At 53.7% G+C, this 24,551-nt stretch overlaps 1 protein-coding gene across 6 annotated transcripts in view; it reads left to right on the plus strand.

Annotated features, from left to right (window-relative positions):
* Positions 1-24,551, plus strand: part of MGLL (monoglyceride lipase) — a 250,118-nt gene that overhangs the window by 163,185 nt on the left and 62,382 nt on the right. For 5 of the 6 annotated variants that reach the window (XM_047094694.1, XM_047094693.1, XM_047094696.1 and 2 more), the window contains one exon: positions 9,279-9,385. The exons of the other annotated variant lie outside the window; for it this stretch is intronic. In XM_047094694.1, the coding sequence (XP_046950650.1) occupies positions 9,279-9,385 (107 nt within the window). The remainder of the gene's footprint in view (positions 1-9,278; positions 9,386-24,551) is intronic. 6 annotated transcript variants of the gene reach the window in all.

Consider the following 24,551-nt stretch of genomic DNA (forward strand, 5'->3'; position numbering starts at 1 on the left):
CAGAGGGAGATACAGAATCTGAAGCAGGCTCCAGGCTCTGAGCTGTCAGCACAGAGTGGGGCTCGAACCCATGAACCATGAGATCGTGACCTGAGCCGAAGTCGGATGCTTAGCCAACTGAGCCACCTAGGCGCCCCTTAAATGAAAAAATTCTTAAGGAAACTTTCTCTGTGGTCTTTTAAAGTGTTTTAATTTCATTTTCTCCTTGGAAAATACCTCTATTGAAGATCTGCCTTTAAAAAAAATAAATAACTAGGATGGGGCTGGGTTTCAGAGATGAGTAATCTAATTGCCACTGCATTCCTGAATCTTGAATTTGCCTTCCAGCCTTAGGTATGTCCCTCTGGGTTGTCACATCCTAGCGCAGAAACTTTCAGTGCCTCCAAGTCCCTGGAGGATGTAATCAAGTTCTATTCCTGCATCTGGGGCCCCCTGCAGTGTGACTACTGTCCCCGCTCTGTTGAGCTTTGCTCCTGCCCCTCCTTCCTCTGGGCCACCCCCTTCCTTGGAGTGTCGGAGTCTGCCTGGACACCCTGGTACCTCTTATGGGTCCTCTATCACCTTGAATGCCCAGTTCAGGTCCTTCTCACCTGTCTTCATTCTCCTGTTCCTTTGGGCCAAGAGCAGTCCCCGGCGCTTGACTGAAGTCTGCGTATCCATTGCAGACAACAGAAACCTCCTTAGCAGGGCAAGGTGAAAGGGAATTTACGAGGGGGAATCTGGTGCTTTCAAAATAGTTGGAGGGGCTGCAGGAGTGGTCTGTAGGCCTCCAGGAATGCCCCCCTGACTGTCCCAGCCCACGTTTGTGTCTGTCTTCTCAGAGCCCCTTCCTTCACTTATTCATTCATTCACTTATTCATTCACTTGTTCATTCATTCATTCATTCATTCATTTATGGAACAGAGGCCATCCTAGCTTCTAGGGACAAGACACAGGATGAATCAATAAAACATGGTCCTTGTCCTCAAAGAACTCATGATCTACTCACACTAGATGCTGATGAGTACTGGATAAAAGAGATGTGAACAGAGTGTTATTAGGATCTCAGGGGGGAGCTACTAACTCAGCCTGGGGAGGTGGGGGGCACCAGGCAAGGTTTCTGAGTTCATAGAGAGCAAGGATGGAACTTGAGCCAGACCACGGGCATGGGCAAAGATGGCCAGCTAAAGAACAAGATGTCCTTCTTTGATTGGTGGACAGGCTGGGGCAGGAGGCCAGAGGGATACGCTGGTCAGGGCGAGGAGCCTCTGGGGACTGCCTGACCGTGCACTGTGACATGCCTGCGCAGCATCTTCCTCTTGTTATGCAATCGCACAGTGGTCAAGAATGTGCACGTGAGAGCCAGCCTGGCTGTGCTCAGGTTCTGCTGAGTTCTCAACCTCCTGGCTGTGTGACCTCAGGCAAGCTGTGTAGCCTCTCTGGGCCTGACTTTTCTCATTAGAAAAATGGAGAAAACAGACGTACCCGCCTCATGGGGTTGTTGTGAGGGTTAAAATGAATTAGCGCATAACACACTTAGGCCCATATCTAGCCAAAGTAAATATCAGCTGTCAGCACTGGCTATTATGTAATGCCTGACTGTGCACCAAGCATCCTGCCGGGTTCTTTTCCATAAATTCTCTCAATCAACCCTCACAAAGACCCCGTGAGCTAGGCGTTATTGATCTGTTTTACAAATAAGAGGTCTATTTCTAGCTCCCCCTATGAAATTTTAGACCCCTTCGCGGGTTTTGTTCTATTCCCGTCCCCGCCGCACACTATTTGTGCTGCGGGAGCCCTGCCAGAGACGGAGGGGAACAAAGTCATCCTGGCACTGTGGAATAGCAGGGGAAACAGTTACATTTGGATTCCAGCAGAGCCTGTCAGGATTCTGCTTTAGTTATGGGAAAGGGGTCCAGCTCAGCCTCTCAGTCCCACTCACAGGCCTGATGACAAACGTGCCGGGTGAATTTTTTTTTAAAGTCAGAAAATTTGGCAGTAGGGAGTCTGGTGGATGTGGATGATGGAATGAGCCACCCGGGTGCCTGAGTGGGATGCCTTGGGGATAAGTGAGAACTTACAGCAGGCGCTGCCCCCAGAACAGGCCAGCAGATGCCCTCCCCCCACTTCCCTTGAGGGCATCATGAGGGTCTGTGGGGCTAGCGTCCTTCCCTCCCTGGGTCGGATGCCCCCACCTTGCCATCTGAGCTGCTGCCTGGTGGTAGGAACGTCCACGGTGCTCACCCGACAAACGGGTTTCCTCCCACAAATCCTGGGCTTCCGGAATTTTCCTATGTCTTCAGTTGGGCATTCAGCTCTTCCTTTAATGAAGCTTGCCGTTGCTTTGGAGAGGGCAGGCAGGAAAGAGCCTAATGTTTTCTACTCGGCACCAGACTATGCTAAGTGCTTTAGGTGGGTTCATTTCCACCTCCTGACAGCCTTGTGCGGGAGGTGTTGTGACCTCCTCTGCAGGTGTGCACTTAGAGGGGAAGCTGTCCCAGCCAAGTCCACGGTCCTGTACGTAACACCTTCGTAGAGGTGAATGCTTTTATTCTAGCACCGGGCCCTCTCTTTCAAGCCATTGGTGGCTGCAGGCCTGTTTTCCCCTACCCCCAACCTTCCAGGGGTCCCTACACAGTGTGGGCCCGTGAATAGGCCTCACCTTCTGGGGAGTGAGCAGGCAGAGTGGATGGCTGGAAAGGCAGAGGCCTCACCCTTGGACTGCAGAGCCCTTCAGCACACCTGCGCATACTCTCTCATTTCATCTCAAAACCCCAGGGCAGAGGCGCTGTGTCCCCATTACACAGGTGGAGAAACTGAGGCCCGCACCCATCCAGGAGACAGTTCCTGGGAGCACTGGAGTGTAAAGCCAGGGCTCTAGACCGCAGGTGGACCGTCTGTGCGAGCAGAGGAAACAGCCTCATGGCAGGCAGTTACAGAGGGCCAGGAAGACCCGAAGCTTCCAGACACGTTTGGTCATTTATGTGACACTGTACTGTCTGGGGTTGGAGGTGTCGGGAGTATCCCCATTTGACAGGTGAGCAAACCGAGACCTAGAAAGTTGAGTCGCTGAAACAATGAACAAGCAAAGGAATAAAGGGAGAAACAGTTTTTTGATCGAGGGGACATTCCACTTTGTCGGGCCTGGGCATGGTCACACCAGCCCCGGTTTATAAATTCTGAGAAGTTCTGCGGCATTGTTCATCTCAAGGGCTGCATATGCTTTACTGGGAGCTGCCCCACCTCCCAGGGCTGGATGCCAGGCAGGCCATCTGCTCCTGGGGCTGGGCCTCCCCCTCTGACAGTCATTGCCTTCTCCCGGAACGACTGTCTCCCAATGGGCTGCAGCCATTAAAGAAGTTCCAGGAAAAAGATCTTCGCCAGCCTCTTCTGCAACCTAATTTCTGCCGCCGTGGGTATTGCCTTGTCTGCATAAATGGCCCTGCTAATTTTCTGCTGCTGTTCTCTGTGGAGGTTGCAGAATGCCAGGGGAGGGCGGGAGCGAGGGAACCGCTTTGCCCGGCACCTGCTGAGAGCCCAGCCTGCAGGTTCCTTGACAGACATCATCCCTCATCTCTCCCTCCATTCTCCACAGCGGCCCTGGAAGCTTCAAAAAGTCAGATCCATTCGCAGCTCTGCTCTGAGCCATCCTCTGTAAGGAGAAACCCCTCCCGTTCCTTGCTCCTGGGACCCTACAGGCTCTGGCTGCCTCCCTTCTCAGAGTTGATCTCAGGCCCCTGGCCCTGCAACCAGGGTCCTAGATGCTGAGACCTTCTTTTTGCTCCTGGGATCCATTGCACACCTGTGTTGCCCTGGGCAGGACCACGCCCCTTGATGCCTCCCATCCATCCACACCCCTGACTTCTCTCTTTCTCAGCCGTCAGTTCTCAGCTTACACACTGAAAGAGCCCTTCCGGGTCACTCCCTCCTGTCCAAATAAGGCTCCCTGTGGTCCCTTCTCTCTGTGTCCAAGGCACTCGTCACAGTACACGCCCGCAGGTGTATCCTCTGCGGAGCGTCTGTCTGTCTTTCTCGCCGGACTGTGAGCTGTGTGAGGGCAGGGACAATGCTGTTTCTCCTCTGTGGGTCCCCGGCGCCTGGCACTTGATAAGCTGTGAGTCGGTACTCCTGGATGGCCTCAGTCAAGGTCCCCTGTTGCTGCCACCCTGCAAGTGTGGGCTGGGAGCCAGTGGGTGGCTTGTGCGGGGCCACGCGTGGTGACGCCGGGACTCGAACCCGGTCATCCTGGCTTCAGTGTGTCCTGTTGACAGCCTCCCAGCAGCCTTGGCGTTTATTTCACCACGTCTCGGTTCCTTACTGCTGGCTGCGTTCAGAGCAGAAATACAATCACAACAGCTTGTGAAACCCCAGACAAGAAGTTCCAAGTGGAGGTCAGCATCCAGGGGTGAGAGGGAGCGCTCCATCAGACAGTCTCGGGCTGGGGGTTTCCCTTCCCCCAGAGACACAAAGCCTAAATGCACATGGCTGGGGGTGTGGCTGGGGTGTCCAGGGAGACAAGGTGGGGGCGCTGCGAGGGGTGGGACCTGGGGGCGGGCCAGCGACAGGGGAGCAGATGAGCAGACAGTGGCCACACGTACAGCAGGTATGTTGGGGGGTGGGGGGAGGAAGGTCTGACAAGGGGAGCAGGTGTGACCTGACAGGTGAGGTGGACGAAGCAGTGGAAAACCCGAGGCCAGGAAAACCTGGCTTCCCAAGGCCCCTGCCCCTGGGCCTGAACTCCGACTTGGGGGGCTGCAGGGGGCGGAGGGATCCAGGCCACAGGGGTCCTCCGATCTGTCAACAAATCCGTACTAAGCTCCTGCTGTGCACCAGCATTTTCCCTGGCTGAGGATATAGCAGTGAGCAATGTAGACACCCCTGTCTTCGTGGAACACATTCCAGCTGGGTGGGTGGGTGGGGGCAGAAGGGAACCTGGTGGTGGACAAGTGGTTTTGGACAGTCACAAGTCTCAAGGGACTCTTTCCACTGCAGCGGTCACAGAAGGCCTGAGGTCCACACGGCAGTGCAAGCCATCGTGCACAGATCGGGAGGGGTCCCCAGCAGATGCCTCAGCAGGGGCAGAGGCTCTGAGGTGGGAGTGGGCTTGCTAGTGGTTTGCGTGCCCTTCAAGTCTGTGTTCGGTGATGGCACGTTAACCTGAAGTCAGCCATGAGAGAGCGTTTACACTGTGGAAACTGGCAAACCGGGACCCCCCACCCCAGTTGTTAAACATTTAGCAGCGCACCCCAGTTGGCATGTCTGAGCGTTGGAAAGGAGGCCACAGGCAGAGGGGAGGGGGGGAGGTGAGGATGTCATCACAGAGGCAATAGCTTTGTTCTCTTGCAGCCAGAAGTCTCTGAAGGGTTTAAGGCAGAGGAGTAATGTGATTTGATTTTCACTTTGCCAGACAGATCCTACAGAACAAAGACTTGGGTCCAGGGAACAAGTAGGTGTGGGGAGGGGGAGGGGAGACCTAATTATCAGAACTGGGGCCCAGGCAAGAGCTGAATGCATAAACTAAGCGGAACCCCACTTACCATGGGGGCAGCTGAAGACCAGAAAAAGGCCACTTGTCCAAACGTGTGTCTGCTGAGATGGCTGGTCTGGTTCAGGGATGGGGGCGGGGGGGGGGGGTGGGCAGGGAGGGGGCTAAGCCTGCAGGTGCTGCATCATCCATGCAGACAAGGACTGAAGAAGCCTCTGCTCCCTGCAGTAGGTCAGTTCGCTTTGTTTCCAAAGGAAAGGCAGCAGCGAACTCTGACAGCCTGTATATCTCTACAGATAGAACGTGTGGTTTGCCCGGCATGTTCCCTGGGCAGATAAGTGGCTCCAAAGTGGCTGTAAGCCTCCAGGCCATTAGCTGCATTCTTGCCACTGGCTGAGCAGTACGGTTGCCCAAGCCGTGCACTGTGATGACTGCAGGTGCTTCCACATGTCAGAACCACCAGGGAGCTTTTCCTACCCCAGACCAGTTAAACCCAGAGGTTCTCTGGGGGCAGGACCTAGCCTCCGCATTTTTTAAAGCACTCCAGGCGACTTCAAGCTGTAGGCAAAGTTGAGAACCACTGGATTAGAAGAAATTTCTGTAGAGTCAGAGGCCAAGTATTTTTCCACATCATATCTCAGAGGTAGACTATTAACAAGCAATCCCAGGCATAATGACAGTGCCTTATGCCACTGCTTTGGGCACTAAGGGAAACCCTGAAGGCCTCTGCCACCAAGCCGGCCCTGACCGCAGTTGGGGGGGTGGGGGCGGGTGGCTGACCCAGCTCGATCGCTTGTTCGTGTGCATTAACTGTGGTCTGAATTAACACAGCAGCTGCCGCATCCCCAAAGGATGTGAAAGTGCTTGTGTCATCCCTTCTGGAAGCCCTTCTGCAGATGGGAGAGGACTATTTAGAGGTTCTGGCCATGCCCCTCAGTAGCTAAGGGGAAACCCCCCAGCCAACCCCAGAAGCGTCAGCTGGACAGGTGTAATCTGCCCAGATTAACGTCTGATCAAGAGCAGGTGGCCAGATGTTCCGAGGAGCAACGGAGACGGTGTGAAATGTTTCTCTTATATTTTTAGGAAATGGGCAGGGAGGACAGATGCCAAAGGCAGATGAGGTTAACGCTGGTATTTTGCACACTGTTCAAAGAATAAAACGTGTAGCCTGGTGAAATAAGCCCGTGCACTTCTGTCCCTGCACAACCTGGCGAGTGGAGCTGTCGAAAGAAACGGGCTTTTGAGTGAGGTGTTCATTCCCTTAACATACATCCGCCTGCCCCTCTTCAGTGCCACCGGGGCCTGGGCTACAGCACTGGTTCCGCCAGAAGAAGGTAGACACGTCTCCTGGACTCTTGAGCCGACCTTAAAGTGGAGGAGAGAGCCAGGAACCAAGAAAGCAAGTGAATTGCAAAACAAGGGCAAACTGTGATGTGCTGTTACAAACCAGTGCAAATAATGGCAGAACGTGCTGTGTGGTGAGGGGCCAGTGGGGGTCAGAAAGGCCCAAGGGAGGGAGGCCACACCAGGTGGGGTGGAGAAGAGGCCTCTTCGAGGTGATGTCTGTGTGAGGAGCAACCAGGGGAGATCTGGGGGCGAGCATTCGGGAGAGGGGACTGGCAAGGCCCCAGATCCTGAGGCGGGAAGCACCAGGCGCTGCCAAAGAATGACTGCCGGCCCCTCGTGAGGACAGGGAGGTAAGCGGGGGAGGTGGCCATAAGGAGTGTGGAGGCAGGCAAGGGACGGGTGACTTGTGCTCTGAGCCTGCTGGTGGCTGACCAGTGGGAGACCTGAAAGCCGGAAGTCACGTGCTGTGATCTGTATTTGCTGTGTGACTTGGGCAATAAATTTAATTTCTCTGATTTGCATTCTCAGCTACAAAGAAATCAAAGTCTCAGACGACTGTAAGGGTTAGAAATCTCGTGTGTGGGGTTAACGGAGGAACTGACGTACCGTAAATGCTCAGGAAGATGGCAGCTGTTTTCCCCCCTTCCCCCTTCTCCCCCTCTTCCATCTCTACTCCTCCCAGCCCCACTCCCTCTCCACCACTCCTCCCCCTCCCTCACTTTTGGCAGAAACTGGATGGGTGTTGCTCACAGCGTTCACTCCTAGCCCGAAGGGGAATCTAGCATCCTATGGGGCTTATGCCAAGAATATGAGTCTTGACAACTGTCTGTTTGAGAATCCAAATGCCCTTTCATCAACCCCCACCATGGCCAGGCCGACTCTGGCTAGTGGAGAAGCTGGGATGAGTCACAGCACGGTCGTGGTAGTATTTGGGTCCCAGAGTCACCCTGCCACACTGAAGGCTTTCCGGGGTGACGGGGTGCCCAGCCAAGCTCTGCTTCCAGATCCCGGGGCTTCTCCTGCACAGATCATAGGTGCAAAATACAGCCGTTTCTTTCAACACCTCGCAGCCTTCATTCGTTCGTTCAAAATAGCGTTTGCAGAATCTCCACCATGAGCCCCAAAGTGTGCTATCTACTAACGCTAAAAGCAAGGGAGACATGACGTCTTTGCATGTCCTGGAGAAGGTCATAACTGGTGGTGGAGGGAGGCAGAAAGCAGCGCCCGTCCTTGCGTTAACAGAGGGATTGCAGGATCCCCGAGGAGAGAGGAGACTTCGCAGAGCCAGTTGGGGGCTGTAAAACCTTTCACAGAAGAGGGGAATCTTCAGGCTGGGTCTTGAAGTAAGGGGAGGAGTTTGCCAGACAGATAAGGGGGGAAGAGAATACAAGGCACGCACATAATACAAATTCCAGCTGCCTGTGGAAGGATGGGTATTTAAATAAACTATTACACACAAACACGGAGAGCTGTATGTCAGTTAGGGTTCTTCTCCTCACAAGTACAGAAAACCCAGTGACCTACCTCAACAGCATAGCAGAAGGCAGGGATGGGGGAGAATGCTGGTTTCAGGTCGGGCTGGATTCAGGACTCAAGCAACAATATCAGGACGTGGGGTCCCTTCTTTACATGGCTCTCTTCTGTTGGGTTGACTCATCCTCTGTTTTTGCCGGACGACTGGAGCCCCTCGAGGCACACAGCCTCTGTGGCTCACACCTGGCGGGAAGCTGAGGGTGCCTTCTCCTGCCTACCTGAGCCAAAGCTCTGGGGTCTGCTCTGATGGGAGCCAGCCAGCTTGGCTCGAGTCACCTGCCTGTCCCCGAGACAGGCCGTGTCCTGATTGGTTGAGGTCTGGGTCGCCTGGGCAGCTGGCTTGGAGGAAGCTGCCACGTGCGCTGTGCCCAATGCGTTGGCATAAAGTAGCTCCTTGACCCTCACGAGCCCTGCTCCTCTGCCAAGGGAGATACTGTTTTACAGGCGAAGGAGTGAAGCATTGTGGGATGGGTACTTGGCCGGAGAGTTAACAGGAAAGCCGGAATTTGAGCTCCATTCCATATAGCCCTGAAGCCTAGCATTTTTTTTTTAATTACAAAGATTTTTTTAATGCTTATTTATCTTTGAGAGAAAGAAAGCATGAGTGGGGTAGGGCAGAGAGAGAGGGAGACACAGACTCTGAAGCAGTCTCCAAGCTCTAAGCTCCAAGCTCTGTCTGCACAGAGCCCAACGCAAGGCTTGAACCCACGAACCTTGAGATCATGGCCTGAGCCGAAGTTGGATGCTTAACCCACTGAGCCACCCAGACGCCCCGCCCTGAAGCCTAGCATTTTAGAGCAGTGCCCTTTCCCTCATGCATTTAGCTGGAGATTCAGTCTCCAGCTCACTGGCATCACGAAAGCTCTGTGCTCAAGTTCACGCTGTGCTCAGTGGTCCACCACCTTCCTAACCGGGCTCCCTCTCACCCCCGCAGGGCCCTCATCTTTATGTCCCATGGAGCCGGGGAGCACTGTGGCCGCTATGACGAGCTGGCTCAGATGCTGGTGGGGCTCGAGCTGCTGGTGTTCGCCCACGACCATGGTGAGTACCCCCGGCGGGGACAGGGCCCGCGCTGCCGGCCGGTGCCTGACAGTTCGGGAACTCCCTCTCCTATCACCTCTCCTCCTCTGTTATTCTCTTGTGAATCCTGCAGTGACACTGGGAAGAGATGTTCTCCATGAGTGTTTCTGGGTTAAAAAAAAAAAAATCATTATGTAAACAAAAAAAAGATGTCTGACCAGCAGTTTCTGTTGAGTCTGGGATTGAATGCAGGCTGATTAGAAATCTCCACTGAAAGAAACCAAAGTCAGAATCTGTTTATATAGGAACTTGCCCCAGGCCAAGGAATCCTCTCTTGCATTTATAAAGCACTTTCAGTACAAAATGGGCCCTGGTCTTCTCCCAAGGGACTTCAGATGGATGTGATGTAGTCGGTGCAAGTACAGTTCAACCCCAGTTTAACCACAAGATGTTTACAAAGCATTTCAAACCAGGAGAGCAGGAAAAGTCTCAAAGGACACGCGGTCACACACAAGAAAACCCCAAACACACATGCACGTGCGCACACATGCGTGCACACACATATAAATACACAGGCAGGCACATGTACACACACACACACACACACACACGTCCCCAGGCCGATTCTTCGATCCTTTGCCCTATAACAAAATCCACCATAACCGTCAAAAGGCCATGTTTATTGCCTAACTCAATATGGCACGCCTTCATCATTTTTGTGACTTCCCTCATGGCTCGGAAGTCTCCCAGCTTAGATCTTTCTTTGCCAAACAGTCTTTAAAATGAAGCGTTCCCTGTGACTGAACGTGGTGATTTCTCCACAACTGCGATGTAGAAATCCATTATCCCGGTCCAGATCCAGCCATGCGGCTTCTGTTTTATGTGATTTGAAAATAGATAATTAAGTGACATTGCTGAAAAGAGGGAGAGGGGGTCAGTGACAGGGCCCAGGAGTCCTTGCAAAAGGGAGGGAGAGCGTATCAGTACAGAGAGACGCTGAGAAGCTTGCTGGGGCACTTTGTGGATACCAGACTGCAAACGTGGTTTACCAAGAGCCCTTCTTAAGCCATATATGCGCGAGCGTCCTTGTAACTGAGACTGTTGACTGAATTCTTCCTTATTATGGTTGTAGTGTTCTTTGGTGCTTTGCAAATGGTCCCAGTAATATTTGTGAGGCTGTTTGAGATGTGATATTTGAGGACTAACCCGATTTTCACGATGGGGACGGTGTCATTATTAACTTTGGCACTTTCCACAGTGTGTGAAGGCCCAAGTTAGGAATGCCTTTCTTCCCGTTGTCTTTGTCTCTGTTAAAATCTGTCGCAACCATCGTCTCCAGCTTCAAACTGAACAACGGAGGGACATTCTGAAAGCAAAGAATAATTAATTATACCCTGCAAACATTGAACACCTCCAACCAGAGTCTCACGTCTCTGTTGTGAGTCTTGGAGTCAAGTTACCTTCTTACGAGCTCCCCCTTGGCCACATCTGTGGGAGCGAGTACCTGTGGTGCCTGACTTATTTTGCCTGACTGTGGAACTTTGGAAAAAGGCTTCCTTTTCTGAGTAAAAGGAGACGAGAAACAGCCCACCTTTCGATGTCTCCAGAATAGCATCTAGGATTGAGGCATAGCTCTCTGTGGTGTTCTAAATATAGTTCAAAACCGGTTGTTTATATTCACCTGTTTTAAGTTCCTTGGTTTATCGGTTTCTTCCAGTGACTCATTGGAAATATCTCCGGCAAGTGCCAAAGGGGAGGTGTTTTATTCAAGAAACGAACCCAGTTGAATGTGTGTGTGGCTTGGGTGGTCATCTACAGACGAAAGTGACTGTGGCTTCCTTGGTAGGAGAAAGCCGTGTGGATGGGCCTTCATGGCGGGGTCTTGTGCAGGCTGGAGAAGTGGATATGGGCTTAGTGATCTGTGCTTTATTCCTTCTTGCTGAGAAATGCGGAGGAGGAGGGATTTGAACCCAGAATGTAGATTCTAAAGCCTGGCCTCCTTTATGACAAGATACGGATGATATACCAGGCATGAATACATGCAGGGACATATACAGCCTTCATTCTTTCCAACATAACTTTTAAATTTAAATGGAGCATAGGTGGGGAGAATGTCAGGCATTTACTGGGCCGGCTGGAGGTACACAAAGGGTTTAAAAATGCAGGGCTGAGAAGACTGTTCAAGGGCTCATGGTCTCTCCAGGATGAGGCCGCAGCCCCCATGTGTTCAGGCACACTGCCATCCTGCACTCCCGTGCATCGTCACCCCAGACTGTTAGAACCTTCACCCCAGAAAGCAAGAGGGCTCAGGCGCAAACAATACCTGGGTCCCTGTCCCCGCTAGACTGTGACTCCAAGATCACAGAGACCTTACTGAACCATTCCAAGCCTCTGTTTTCTCATCCACCAAATGGGTGAGGCAGTGCTGTAATATACCAAGGGTTGTTGGGAGAGAATGCATGTAGAGGGCCCAGCAGAGGGTGGAAACTTCTTCCCCTTCACTCTGCCCACCCCGAAACCCCCTCCAGCCACCATGCAGACCAGCCAGTGAGCTGTGTCCCCACCTTGGGGCCTCCAAGGCTCTGAGCAGGACCAGCTGTGCATCAAGCTCTGTGCTAGGCACTTTTCGTACGTTCTACTCCTTCTTTTTTGTTTTTTAAGTTTTTTAACGTTGCTTTATTTTTGAGAGAGAGACAGAGACAGAACATGAGCGGGGGAGGGGCAGAGAGAGGGGGAGACACAGAATCTGAAGCAGGCTCCAGACTCTGAGCCATCAGCACAGAGCCCAACGCGGGGCTTGAACCCACGAACCATGAGACCATGACCTGAGCCGAAGTCGGACGCTTAACCGACTGAGCCACCCAGGCGCCCCTGTTCTACTCCCTCTTAATGACTGATATTTTGACTGTTTTAGAGGTGAGGGTTCTGAGGCTCTGTGGCCAAGGGGGCCCATTCTCATTGCATGAAAACACTCCTACCAGTCACGCAACAGAGGCCTGACCGTCGTACCTGAACAAGACACGTATCTTTTTCTCCCCCATCATACGGACACCACTGTGCCACCACTGCCCAGGGCTCCCTCTGCAGTTTTGCTCAGCTGTTCTTAGCTTGTGGCTTTTGTGCCTGTGGGTACCAGCTCCAACCTCACGTTCCAAGCAGGAAGGAGACGTGGGCCGCAACACAGAGGAAGGGGCTGGGCTCATACCAGGAAAGCTCCTGGCACATTCCAGCTGGGTCTCATCTGCCAGCGCTGCATCACACGGCCACCGCTAGCTGCAAGGAAGGCAGGGAAGTCTCATGTGTTCTCTACGTATCCGCTGGTACAAACAGAACAGGGCTCAGTAAGAAGGAAGCGGAGAAAGGACCTTGCCAGTAGCCATCTCCTCTTCCACAGCACAATTCCAGGCTGGCCCAGAAAGAGCATTTCCCAACCGTTTCTACTTTGTGTGTCTTCTGGGTCTAACCGCATCCCCCGTCTATCTTATCCATCCTGTTGTTTTGTAAGGTTTTGATGCAGAGGTCTTTGTTAGCATCATCAGTCGACAGTGGTTAACGTTCCTAACCGTGCGTTAGCCCTGGCTCAGTTGCTCTACAAGCACAAACTCATGGACACGGTAACTGATGTCCTAATGGTAGAGTGACCTGTGTCCCCCAGAAAAAGTAGGCATCCCCTGTTAGGTGCTCCTCTGCGTAATAGCGTTCAGCATCCCCAGTGGTAGCTCCGTCCTCTGGAGGAGACCGTCTTACCGTGTCGTGTTAGTCCCTTGCTCTCCCCCACCAACTGCTCATCTGCTGTGTGGAGCCCAGGACTGAGGCAGAGGGGAGACCTCACCAGTGTCTGCTGAGCGAAGGAAGGAGTTTTTGATCCAAAATTCATCACCCCACACATGTTTTAGACATCCCATAGTAGGACATCCACATGAAAGTATCCACAGCAGCGGGGCACTCTTGGGTCTCATCCCTGTGGAGAGGACCGAGAGGAGTGGCCACTGGAACTCTGAGACTGGTGGCCAAGGCTGGGGGCGGGGACCACCACCCAGTGAGGCCGGAAAGTGATGTGGATGGAGACTGGAACAGAGGAAGCCTGTAAGTCCAGTGTGCCGAAGAGGGCACGGTGCCTCAGAGGTACATGGGCTCCCCGATGCCTGGAGTGCTGGCAGGGTGGCTGGGTCTTGTTGGATGGGTGGGAGCCCCCCAAGAGAAGAAAGGGTGTGGAGAGGTTCTCACTTCGACTGCCCATTGACAGTCACTGGGGAGTCCTGGAAAATACCGACACCTGGGCCCTCTCTCCACAGAGACTTGAATTTCTGAGGTCTTTGATGTGTCTGGGGGCAGCGAGGCTTTTGGAATCACCCCAGGTGGTTCTAATGTGCAGCCAAGGTTAAGAACCATGGTTCCAGGTGGAGGAGACCATACGCGCAAAGAGTGGACACATAGTATCACGTGCTTATGTTTTATTTAGGTAGAAATCTGAGCCTAAGGATTCTGCTGGATCCCAAAGTTTAGAAGCAGTTACCAGGGGGGCAGGGGGTACAGGAGCAAAAGCCCCTAGCCTACGAAGCTCGGGGCTCTCTGGTATGAATCCCTTTGGACGCTTGGAGCTCACGAGGGAATTGAAGCGGGGAGTGACAGGCTGGCTGCTGGAAGCAGGGAGGGCCACCAGGAGACTTCGGGAGCTGCCAGGAGACGGGACCCAGGGCAGGGCCCAGCAAGGGGGAGGTGTGGGCGGACGGAGTGGAGGAGCTTCCGGGACGTCTGAACAGGTGGAAACACCAAAGGATGGGATTTTCTGTGCCATTCTAAATATAGTGCAGAGAAAACCAGGGCTCGTGCTTACACCGTCCCTCGGTCACCAGCTGCTCGTGGTGACTCACTGGAAACCCCTCAGCCTTCCACGCAAGCTGAGTGCCTGGTGTGACCATGAGAGAGGGGGGCCCCCCCGGTCCCACCTGGAGGCCCCGCTGCGGGTGGAGGCCGACACGGGGTCCAGCCTGGAATGTGGGCAGCCTGGCCTGGTCCGGGCGACAGGGCTGCTGCAAGGTGGCCCTTCCCGGCCGGCAGCCTCCCGCTTAAGAATAACATTTGCTGAGGCCGGGGCTGCTCTCTATTTACAAAGTACCAAAGAACCCTTCTCAACTGATTAACAGTGAATTAATTATCCACAAATATTTGAGGGAAAGTGTTAAAGGGAGTTTGTTTTATTTTTTCTAACTAGCAGGGGTGTGCGAGAAGAGGAAGTTCTGAGGGAATGTTTGTGGGCGGCAGTCGGGCCCCATTTTCTCGGTGAGGGGGCCCTGCCCCGTCCCACGAAGGGTATTTAGGAAATTCGGGGGAGGAGGAGAGATGGTATGTGTGTTTTCCAAACACGGAGACTGTTTTGAGTCAAGGTCCCTTTCGGGACCTGTTCTAAAGATCTGTCGCCATCCGTTACAGGAACATATTTTTTGGGTGTGCGAAATGTTTGAGAAATGTGTCGGCTTCTCTTGCCTTAGTAAATACGAAAGTGAGAGTAATGGAGTGAGTGGCCCCTTGATACTTCAGGAGTTCAGGGGGCCCAGCTCCGAGGACAGGCCACCGTGAATTCGCTGCAGGGATGACGCAGAGGGTGGTGGAGGGTGGGCCATGCACCTGCCATGTCCCTGAGAGGGCTTTGCCCTCCCTTCCTCCTTCTCCCCGTCTTCTTCCTTTATAATCCAGGTAAGCACACCCAAGCCTTCCATCTTGGATATAAATAGCTGACATGAGTTTACGTGGCCACTTGCCTCTTTCTTGAATAAAACACAAACTTTCACGGCTTCAGTTTGCTTGTCTATAAAATGAGGCTGATAATAATAATAATAATAATAATAATAATAATAATATCGTGGTGGGAGAGTATGAGCAGAAGCAGGGTTCTCAAACTCCAGTAGGCAGCAGTGTCCCCAGAAGGCTTGTGGAAACTCAGACGGCTGGGCCCCACCCCCAAATTTTCTGATTCAAGTGGGAAAAATTGCAAGAAGGGGGCCAGGTTCACCACAGGTGTTGGCTTATGTAGAGTTTCTTTTAAATTACGGTGTTAGATGTGGTTAAAATCGGAAATGTAATGTTTTTTTTTAAGTTTATTTATCTTGAAAGAGAGAGCAAGCATGAGTGGGGGAGGGGCAGAGAGAGAGAGGGAGAGAGAGAATCTCAAGCAGGCTGTATGCTCTGTGCTGAGCCCAACGCAGGGCTCGATTTCATGCCCATGAGATCATGACCTGAGCGGAAATCAACAATGGATGCTTCACCAACTGAGCCACTCAGGCGCCCCGGAAATGTAATATTTTCAGTAAGCAGATTCAGCATCTCAAAAACCAGATGTAGTAGAAGAACCTACTGTGTGCTGGGTCCGTGCTGGGTACAGGAATATGGAACTGGCAGAGACCTAGTGACAGCCTCCAAGAATCCCAGTACAGTAAAGGAGACAGGCATGTTTTGTTTTTTTTATTTTTTTAATATTTATTTATTTTTGAAAGAGATACAGAGTGTGAGCAGGGGAGGGGCAGAGAGAGAGAGAGGGAGACACAGAATCCAAGGCAGGCTCCAGGCTCTGAGCTGGCAGCACAGAGCCTGACGCGGGGCTCGAACCCACGAACCGTGAGATCGCGACCTGAGCCACAGTCGGACTGACTTAGCCACCCAAGCACCCCCAGGCAGGCATGTTTTAAAAGAACAGTGAGTGGAGGCGCTCCTCCAGCGGGGGGGCTTTGGTGGAAGTCTGTCTGGGGGTAAAGGGAGAGAGGGTTTGAGTTTGCCGGGGGGAGGGATTGTTGGGAAGATTTTCATAGTACGTGACACGGTGACCTTGGCCAAGTCACTAAACCTCAGTGAGCCTTAGCTTACCCCTCCCCCCAACTCCCGCCCCGTAACGGAGCCATAGTGTCTAGCTGGTGAGGATTACACGAACGTAGTCGCTGCTGGGCACATACTAGGTGCTCAACAAATATCAGTGCTGCCCTCCCCACTCACTTTTCTCTTCATCACCAAACACTGTCTTTCTTCTTCACTTCCCTCAGATTAAATGGACAGTTTCCATCTTTTTCACGACCAGTTGCACGCACCTGGCATTGTATTTAATCCAAATGCGATTCGGCCCATGCCGGGTGACTCTTGCTGGGCGTCACTGCCTCAGAGGCAGCCTCTTCATCAGCCTGGCCGGGGGACTTCCCTTTGGTGGCGTCCGGTGTCATCCCCTCTGGTCTTTTATCTAGCCTTGATTTCATTTCGTAAGCACGCTACACAGTGATTGCTGTGGAAGATTCACCATGAGCACTCAGCCATCCGCTTGGAGATCAGGCACGTCGTTTACTCCACTTTGTGGAAGCATCAAAACAGTGTAGCCCTTTGGAGGGCCCATAAGGCAAGTCTGTAGTCTGAATCCTGAATCCTGCGTTTGTGTCAGGGCCTTCGAGATGGATGCTTCCGGAAAATCACTGCCACTGTTCTCATTTCCGTGCTGGAGTTTGCCTGATAATGTGACACCTGGTTATTTTTCGAAAGGAATTCACCCCAAGGGAGTATTCATTCATTCAAAATTATTCATATGGTCCCTGAGATGGAAATATTTAGGGTTTTCTGGTAGGGAGAAAACAGACATCACTCTGTGTCTCTGGAAGACAGTTTCTGGAGTGTTCAAATGAGTCACTTGGAGGAGGAAAAAAAGTCAAATTACTTATGTGTGATGCTATGTTTAAAAAAAAAAAGACTGAATAATTCTAGGGAAAGAAATTCTTCTCAGCACCATGGATGGCTCTTTGTCGTGGTTCAGGGACTGAGAAAAGATGCGCATAATTATAGTGTATACATGGGTTCTATTTAGGAGCAGAGCAAAAACGTAGACCTTGGTGTCTGCAAGACCCAGGTTCAAGTTAGTTCAACCACTTAGTTGCTGTGTGATGCTGGGCAAGTTGCTTAACCTCTCTGAATCTCAGTTTTCTCATCCAGAGCAGAGAAGACCCAAGTCTCCACCTACCCCATAGTGTCAGGAGTGGGAGACTAAGTGGGATAATCCATGGAGAGTGCCTGGCTCACCTTAAGTACTCTGTAGATGCTGGCTGTGGTGGGGTAACTAGTTATTAGTCATAGAAAAGTCTGAGTTTGATGCTGGTCGCAACTCCACACTACTGAGTATAGTTTCCAGATTTGAAAAGTGGATGTCACTGTATTTGCCTCATGGGGCATTTGTAAGTCATCACAGGACGAAATGGTATTTGCATTTAATTAATATTTATTGATAGTTATTGTTCCCCTGACCACACAAAAGGCCTTGTTTAAAGTTTATTTTGAGATAGAGAGCACACACGAGTGGGGGAGGGACAGAGAGAGAGAGAGAGAGAGAGAGACAGAATCCCAAGGAGGCTCCACACTGTCACTGAGGAGCCCAATGTGGGGCTGGAACTCAAGAACCACAAGATCATAACCTGAGCTGAACTCAGATGCTTAACCCATTAAGCCACCCCAGTGCCCCAAAGGCTTTTGAAACATTGCCTTGTTTGGCCCTCGAGCCAGCCTGGAAGTGGGTACAGTGATCACAGGTGAGAAGAGCTCATGAGCACCCCAAGTCCCCCCTCTACCCCACAACAAAGCACCAGTAGTTTCCATTTGGACCCTAACTGTGGGCCGAGACTGTCCTGGACATTTCCCACCCTTCCTGTCACTTACTCTGCACAGCATACCTAGAGCCGAGATGTTTGTAGGCCGGTCCTCTAGTCAGGGCGGCAGAGGAAAGGAACACAGGTCACAGAGGCTCACAGTGCCAGAGCCCCTGTTCCCGGCTTCCCCCGTCAAACGCGCCAGACCTGCTCTTCTTCTTTGGCTTCACAGAGCCCAAGGAGCCTGCTGTGTGGATGCTCTGGGAGGCGAGCAAGTTCTCCCCGGGGGCCCTCCCTTATTGTGTCAGAGCAGGGTTCCTGCATCCGGGCAGAGCAGGGAGGACGGCTGGCCCAGGTATGGGTGGATGATGTTCAGTCACCGCAGCAGACAGGCCTGGGCGCTACCCAGGAGGCCCTGTGTGGGGATGGGACATCCAAAGCTCACATGGGCCTGTCCTGGCTCCAGGCGTGGGTCATCAGGGTGGGGCCAGGGGACACTGCCAACTCCAAGAGAAGCAGGTGGCACTCGAGACGGCCGGGAGGGAGGAAAACTGGAGGAGAGGGGGCAGGGTGTCGGTGGTCCTTGCAGAGGAGGCCCCACGTGGGCTGAGGCTTGCACTGCAACGGGGAGGCCAAGGTTGGGGGGGCGGGGCGGGGCGGACCACAGCAACCCCGGGCAGAGTTGCAGAGGCAAGGGCAGGACATGGGAGCGAGCTTCCCTGTCACAGGCTGGCGCCACGGTCATAGGAGTGTCCTCCCACTTTAAAGACGGGAATGCTGAGCTCTGGAGAAGCAGAATACGAGGCACATGGTGGGAAGGGCACACTGGATTCCCTCCACTGTCCAGGATGGTTGAGCAGCTACTACTGAGTTAGGGGGTCAAAGCTGGGAACCAGGTGGCCGGGTGTGGGCAGGACTTTGGGGATGATGGTCCAGCCACACAGTGTGCTGCTGCCCAGAGGCTCACCGGTGGCTGGGACCAGGGCAGGGGTTAGCTGCTGTCAGGTGGATCAGCTCCGAGACTTCTAGCACCATCTTCAAGCAGCTTAGTGTTGCCCACAATGGCCAAGGGTACTTCAAGGCCTCAGGGGCCTCAGCTGCCTCCTAACATACAGCTTTGTGCAGACACTGGCCAGTGGCCACGCCCACATCTGGGCTGAACCTCCACGCCGCCCTCAGGGACCCGGCCACCTCCCGTGCCAGCCGCTGGCCTGCCAGTCCCCACCGAGCCCAGCTGGCAGCCTCAGCTCCCTGCAGGTTTCCTTCCCCTCTTTGCCCTCTGTGCTCGGGTACCATCTTTCATTTGCTTGAGGACTCTTCTCCCACTGTGTATTTTTAGTTGTTTGTTCGTGCATTTGCCTCCTCTGCTAGACTCTTAGTTCCTCCAGCACTGGAACCGTGTCTTTTTCTCTTCCTGTTTCCCTCACATAGCTGAGATTCTGGTCACTTACTGGGGGGAGGTGTACTGGTTTTGTGAAATAAATAGCTTAGCAGTTCCCTGAGGATAGCGCCCCGTCCAGTAGGGTCCCATCTCTGGGAGGTTGCAGGATGGGGGAGCAGTGGGAGGGAACGAGGTGTAGCAGAGGTGTAGAAGTCTCCAGAGGAGACTGGAAGGCGGGGTCACCGTGGCAGAGCTTAGAGCAGAGGAGGAGATCGACACCGTCCACATCTGCACCTGGTCAGTAGCCGGATGTGTTGAGGAGGGCCTTGTGGTTGGACAGCAAGGGCCCCCGCCTGGATCGGGGGAGGAGCCACACCCTGGGCAGCCTTGGCCACAGTAGGGCCCCTCGGGAAGCAGGGGGCACACGCCTGGGTGTGCCTGGAGGCCTTGCGAGCGGGTTCCCATTCTGGCTGAGTCAGAGCTGGCCTTGAACTTGCAGAGCCCATGCATCTACCACGACCACTGGATTCTGGCCAGGCATTGTTAGTGGCCAGTGTAGCTTTGTGCTGTCAGGAAGGTTGATGCCTTTAGTGGTCATCTTATAACACCCTCAGTCGGTGCTCCTGCAGATGCCCGCACCAGCATCTTCAAAACCTGCTTTGGAGACGATGTGCTTTGTAGAGCCTTTTCTTCCCTGGAACACCTGTTCCCTGGCTGCTGGGTCCACGTGCGGGCAGGCCTAGTGGACCACCGAGGGCGCATCAGCACGTGCCCTGCCACATGCTCCACGAGGCCAGCTCCTCCCTGTCACACGCCAGACACCTTCTAAATTTAAACACTCTGCCCCCAGCTTAGGTAACAGTTACCTTGGATTTTTTTTTTTCCCCATCTGCAAATACTGAGTATTTTCCTAAAGACATTCAAGTCGGATGAAACACACACGTGTCCCCAGTCACTATGAGGGACATGCTGACTCTTGATGCACGTGTTGAGACCAAGGACAGCAGGAGGGGAGTGACCTAACGTGGTGGCCCAGGGTGCCAGGGACCCTGGAGTGACCGCTTGGGTTCAAATTGCAGCTCCTACGCTCACCAGCTGCAAGGCATGGCCAAGGACCTGACCCCGAGTAGCTCCACTTCCTGACGTGCAAGGTGGAAATAGCGTTAATGGTACCGGATGTAGAGCCCCTGTGGGTTACCATCTGAAAAGCCTTCGGACCAGGACCTGGCCCGGGGGAGCCTGTCAGCAGGTGGTCATACTCATGACCGGAGCTGCGATAATATGTATCAGTCACCGGCAAAGCAGCAAGCTGTGTGAACCTGCAAGGAGGGCCCTCTTCTCTTCTAGGGGGACAGGGGCAGGTGCAGGCTTCAAGGTCCCGCCAACAAACGGCGGGTTTGGGCCCAGACTCCGAGCTCCCAGGACCGGGTCCTTGTGCATCCCCCAGGCTTGGACAGTGCCACCACTGTCCGTTTGCAAAGTGACAGTCAAAATAACTGGCTGCAGATGGACCAGAAAAAGGAGCTCCTCACAGAAATTTCAAACAGGCAGGGCCAGCACTGGCTGCGTCTGAACGTGTCCCTGGGAGGGGCCCGGCGGCTCTACCAAGGCCCACGCCGGATGCCTCAGGTGACCGCAGGGGCTTCCCAGGGGAGGGGGCAGCTCTGGTTTGTGAGCCCTTCTGAAGTAGGAGCTCCGACAGCATGTGACCAGGACATGGCTGGCCCGCCGAGAACTAAAAATAAACGGCCGCTGGGCTGCCAACTGGCAGGGCAGGCCCAGAAAGCACAGGCGAGGGGCGAGGAGCAGGTCCTCCTTGGACTGGAAGCGGGCCTCATGACAGCAGGGAAGGCGGCTCCAGAAGTCTCTGGTGGCAGTTTTTAAGGGTACCTGTTACCAGCTTGGGAAAAATAGATAATTAGCTGCAGTGTTACAACATCCTTCTGGAAGGTTCTCATAGCCCCTACTTAATTTCATTTCTGCAAGTTGCTTCCAAGGCCGGCAGAGAGATCTCTGCCTTGACTCACGGACGAGGGGCCAAGCCAGGAGCGGGAGGGCCAGGGGCAGAATCCCCGCTTGCAGCTCCGGGAAGCCTCGCAATCAGTGCCTTGATTTCTCTCCTATTAGTGGTAAAAGAAAAAATGTAAAGGCAACCTGAGGACCCCAACCTTGCCTGGGATGCTGAGGCGCATTCAGATCCCCTTGGCAAGCACCCTGGGCTGCCACACATGCTCAGTGCTTGCCCAGACGTTTGAGAATGAGGAGCTCTGTGTGTGAAGATGGGGCAACTCTGAACCTGGACAGCTGGGCCCCCAGAAGCAAGGCCAGTGAAGTGAGCGGGTACGATGTTAGAGGCCCAGGGTGACCTGGGTGGCCGTGCCTTGAGCTAGGGAGCCAAGGCTGGCTCGAAAAAGACCAGCTGTGTGCAGGGCCTCTCTGGACCTCCGTTTCCTCATCTGCAAACACTGAGGCCAACGTCGCCTCCGTCCGGGGCCGTAGCTGAGAGACTGATAGAACACATGGACACGCGCACGTGGAAAGTGTCTGGAATGGAGCCTGTGTTCTAGGCCGTTCCACAGAGCCCCTGGTGCAAAAAGTCGCTTCCCCTCAGCCCCGTGGGCTCCTACCCCAAACCCAGAAGCAGAGGTTGGGCAGCAAGCGGCACTGGCTGGTGGAGAAGGGGCACCCCCTCACTCATAGCATCTCACCCCTGCCCTGAACCAAGCTAACCGCCCCAGTGCAGAGGCTCTGTGGAGACACAGCCACACGGGAGAAGCTGGTCTGCCCGGGGCACTCCAGAAAGCAGGGCAGTGGGGCCATCGGCCTCCCCACGGCTCCCTCCCCACTGTGGGTCCCTCTGCCGGCACAGTAAGTGCTCTGAGAACACCAGCCCAGGCTGCCCATCTCTGCGTCCTTCCGGGTATCAGGATATAATAGCTGCTCCGTGAGTGCCTGCTTAATTACAAGGCACCTGATAGAAACGGTGTTTTCTCTGGGTCTGCCCAAGTTTCTACTGGAGAACTGTATGTGTAGGTGTATGACTTGGGACCAGAAGATGGGCCCTATTTAAAGGAAATCAAATAACACTTGTCCACCTGGGAAAATCTGCCCTCTCCATGCTAGTCATTTTTCCACGGATCACCGCCCCGTGTAATCCTTACAACAATGTGGCACAGGCAATGTGCCCATTGAGGAAGCCAGCTCAGAAACGTGCAGTAACTTGCCCAAGGCTACACAGCCCTCGCGTGCCAAGGCTGCTTCAAGTCCCCATACCCTATCGCCTTGCTGGGATGTCAACTTTCGGAAAACCATCTGGGGGCGGCGTGCCTACACAGGCTCTGTCCGACCAGCGAGGGCCCTCTGGGTGCCATGCCTCTGAGCAGCCCGGCTTGTGGCGCAGCCCCCCGCAAGTGGCCCCAGGGTTTCTGCACCATCTGACAGAAGCACCAGAGCGGCTCCGGGAATAGCTTGTGACGCGCAGTCTGTCGGGGTGTGGTGCCAGCTCCCCAGTGCGCACCTTCTGCCGAAGCTCTGCTCAGAGATGCTCAGACTCCCAGAGGTGGCACCTGAGCCCAGCCAAGAGACCGCCAGTGGCCAGGACCGAGTCCAGCAGTAGGAACACAACGCTTTCACCCCAATTCCTCAGCTCCTACACGGGCAGCCATGCGAAGTCCCTCCTCTGAGCCCCACAAAGGGGTTGGCTCCCTGTTTTCAGCTTGAGCTCAGCTCCAGGTGCTCTGTAATGGGACTCTCCTGGATGGAGGCAGAGGGACTCAGGGCTCCGCTGTGTGGCCAAGACTAGTCAGTTGACCTCTCTGAGCCTCAGTTTTCCCATCTGTGTAATAAGCCTGAGATGTCCCCTAGGAACCTTAAATCAAAGAAGTCAGCACAGACTCTGCTTGTAATAAGCGTAGGCTGCAGTGTCCACATAGTTCTGCCCCTTCCTTCTGCTCTGCTCTCGTCTGGGAGGTGGCACTCCCATCGGATGGCTGTCTCTACCATGCCACTAGCTTCCCTTCTTCAATGCAGAAAACCAGGCCTGCAGGGCTGGGCTGCCAGCAAAGACCGAGAGCGTGAGAGGCAGGGGCCAGCTGTCTCTCTTCCTGGAGTTGGGGAGAAAGTGCTGGATCATTTAGGCACCATAATAATAATTATTTCTCTTCCTAGTTATTGTACAGATGTCACCCGATCAGAAAAATTGCTTAGAGGGTTTATTCAGTGGAAACTTTGTCTTTCACCAAAAAAGGAGAGGAATCCTCCACAGCTCTTTATCTGAAGGCCAAAGGGACAGATTCCAAGGCCCCTGGGTGCAGGGAGGGAGGGGCGGCTGGGCTGCCTGGCAGCAGGTGGGGCTGTGGGCCAGGCCATCCCTCCTCCCAGCTGACCCACCAACCAAGAGCCCCTGAGGTCATCAGGCTCCCTGGGCTCAAAGCATCTCAGTAAAATGACACTGCCTCTGTGAACTAAAAAAGCCTCTCTGAGCAAGTGAGATGAGACGTGAGAACACACCCGTGGTCAAGAGTTCCAAATGACCACAGGTGGACACAGACATTTTGGGCACGTAACCCAGAGGGAGGTGAACGGAGCTTCACTGAACACCTGCCATGGGCCAGATACAATGCTGCGTTTTGTCACACACTGGTGTGTGGTACAGGGGCCAAGAGAGGGATGAAAATGGGCCTGGGGAGGTTAGAGACGTTGGCCAGTTAGCCGGGGACAGAAAGCCAGGGCTAGAAAGCCAGGGCTGAGACAGCCCCCCCCCCCCTCCAACCCCCAGCCTAGGTGTTTCAGCTGCTGCAGTCACAGAATAGGAATACTGGTTTATAACAAAAGGAACTATTTGAAATAGTTGCTGGGGGTGGGGAGGCGCCTGGGTGACTCTGCAGTTAAGCGTTCGACCTTGGCTCAGGTCATGATCTCATGGTTCATGAGTTTGAGCCCCGCACTGGGCTCTCTGCTGTCAGCACAGAGCCTCCCTCTCTCTCTGCCCTTTCTCTGCTCATGCCCTCTCTCTCTCAGAAATAAACATTAAAAAAAAAAAAAGAAGAAGAAGAAATAGATGCTGGGGAGGTGCCTGGGTGGCTCAGTCGGTTAAGGGTCCGATTTCGGCTCAGGTCACGATCTCACAGTTCGTGGGTTCGAGCCCCGCATCAGGCTCTGTGCCGACCGCTTGCTCAGAGCCTGGAGCCTGCTTCAG

The sequence above is a fragment of the Lynx rufus genome, unplaced genomic scaffold (genome assembly GCF_022079265.1).
Source record: "Lynx rufus isolate CCGP_SWC_20201006 ecotype Redwood Valley unplaced genomic scaffold, mLynRuf1.p SCAF_4, whole genome shotgun sequence".
In the NCBI taxonomy this organism is placed as follows: domain Eukaryota; kingdom Metazoa; phylum Chordata; class Mammalia; order Carnivora; family Felidae; genus Lynx; species Lynx rufus.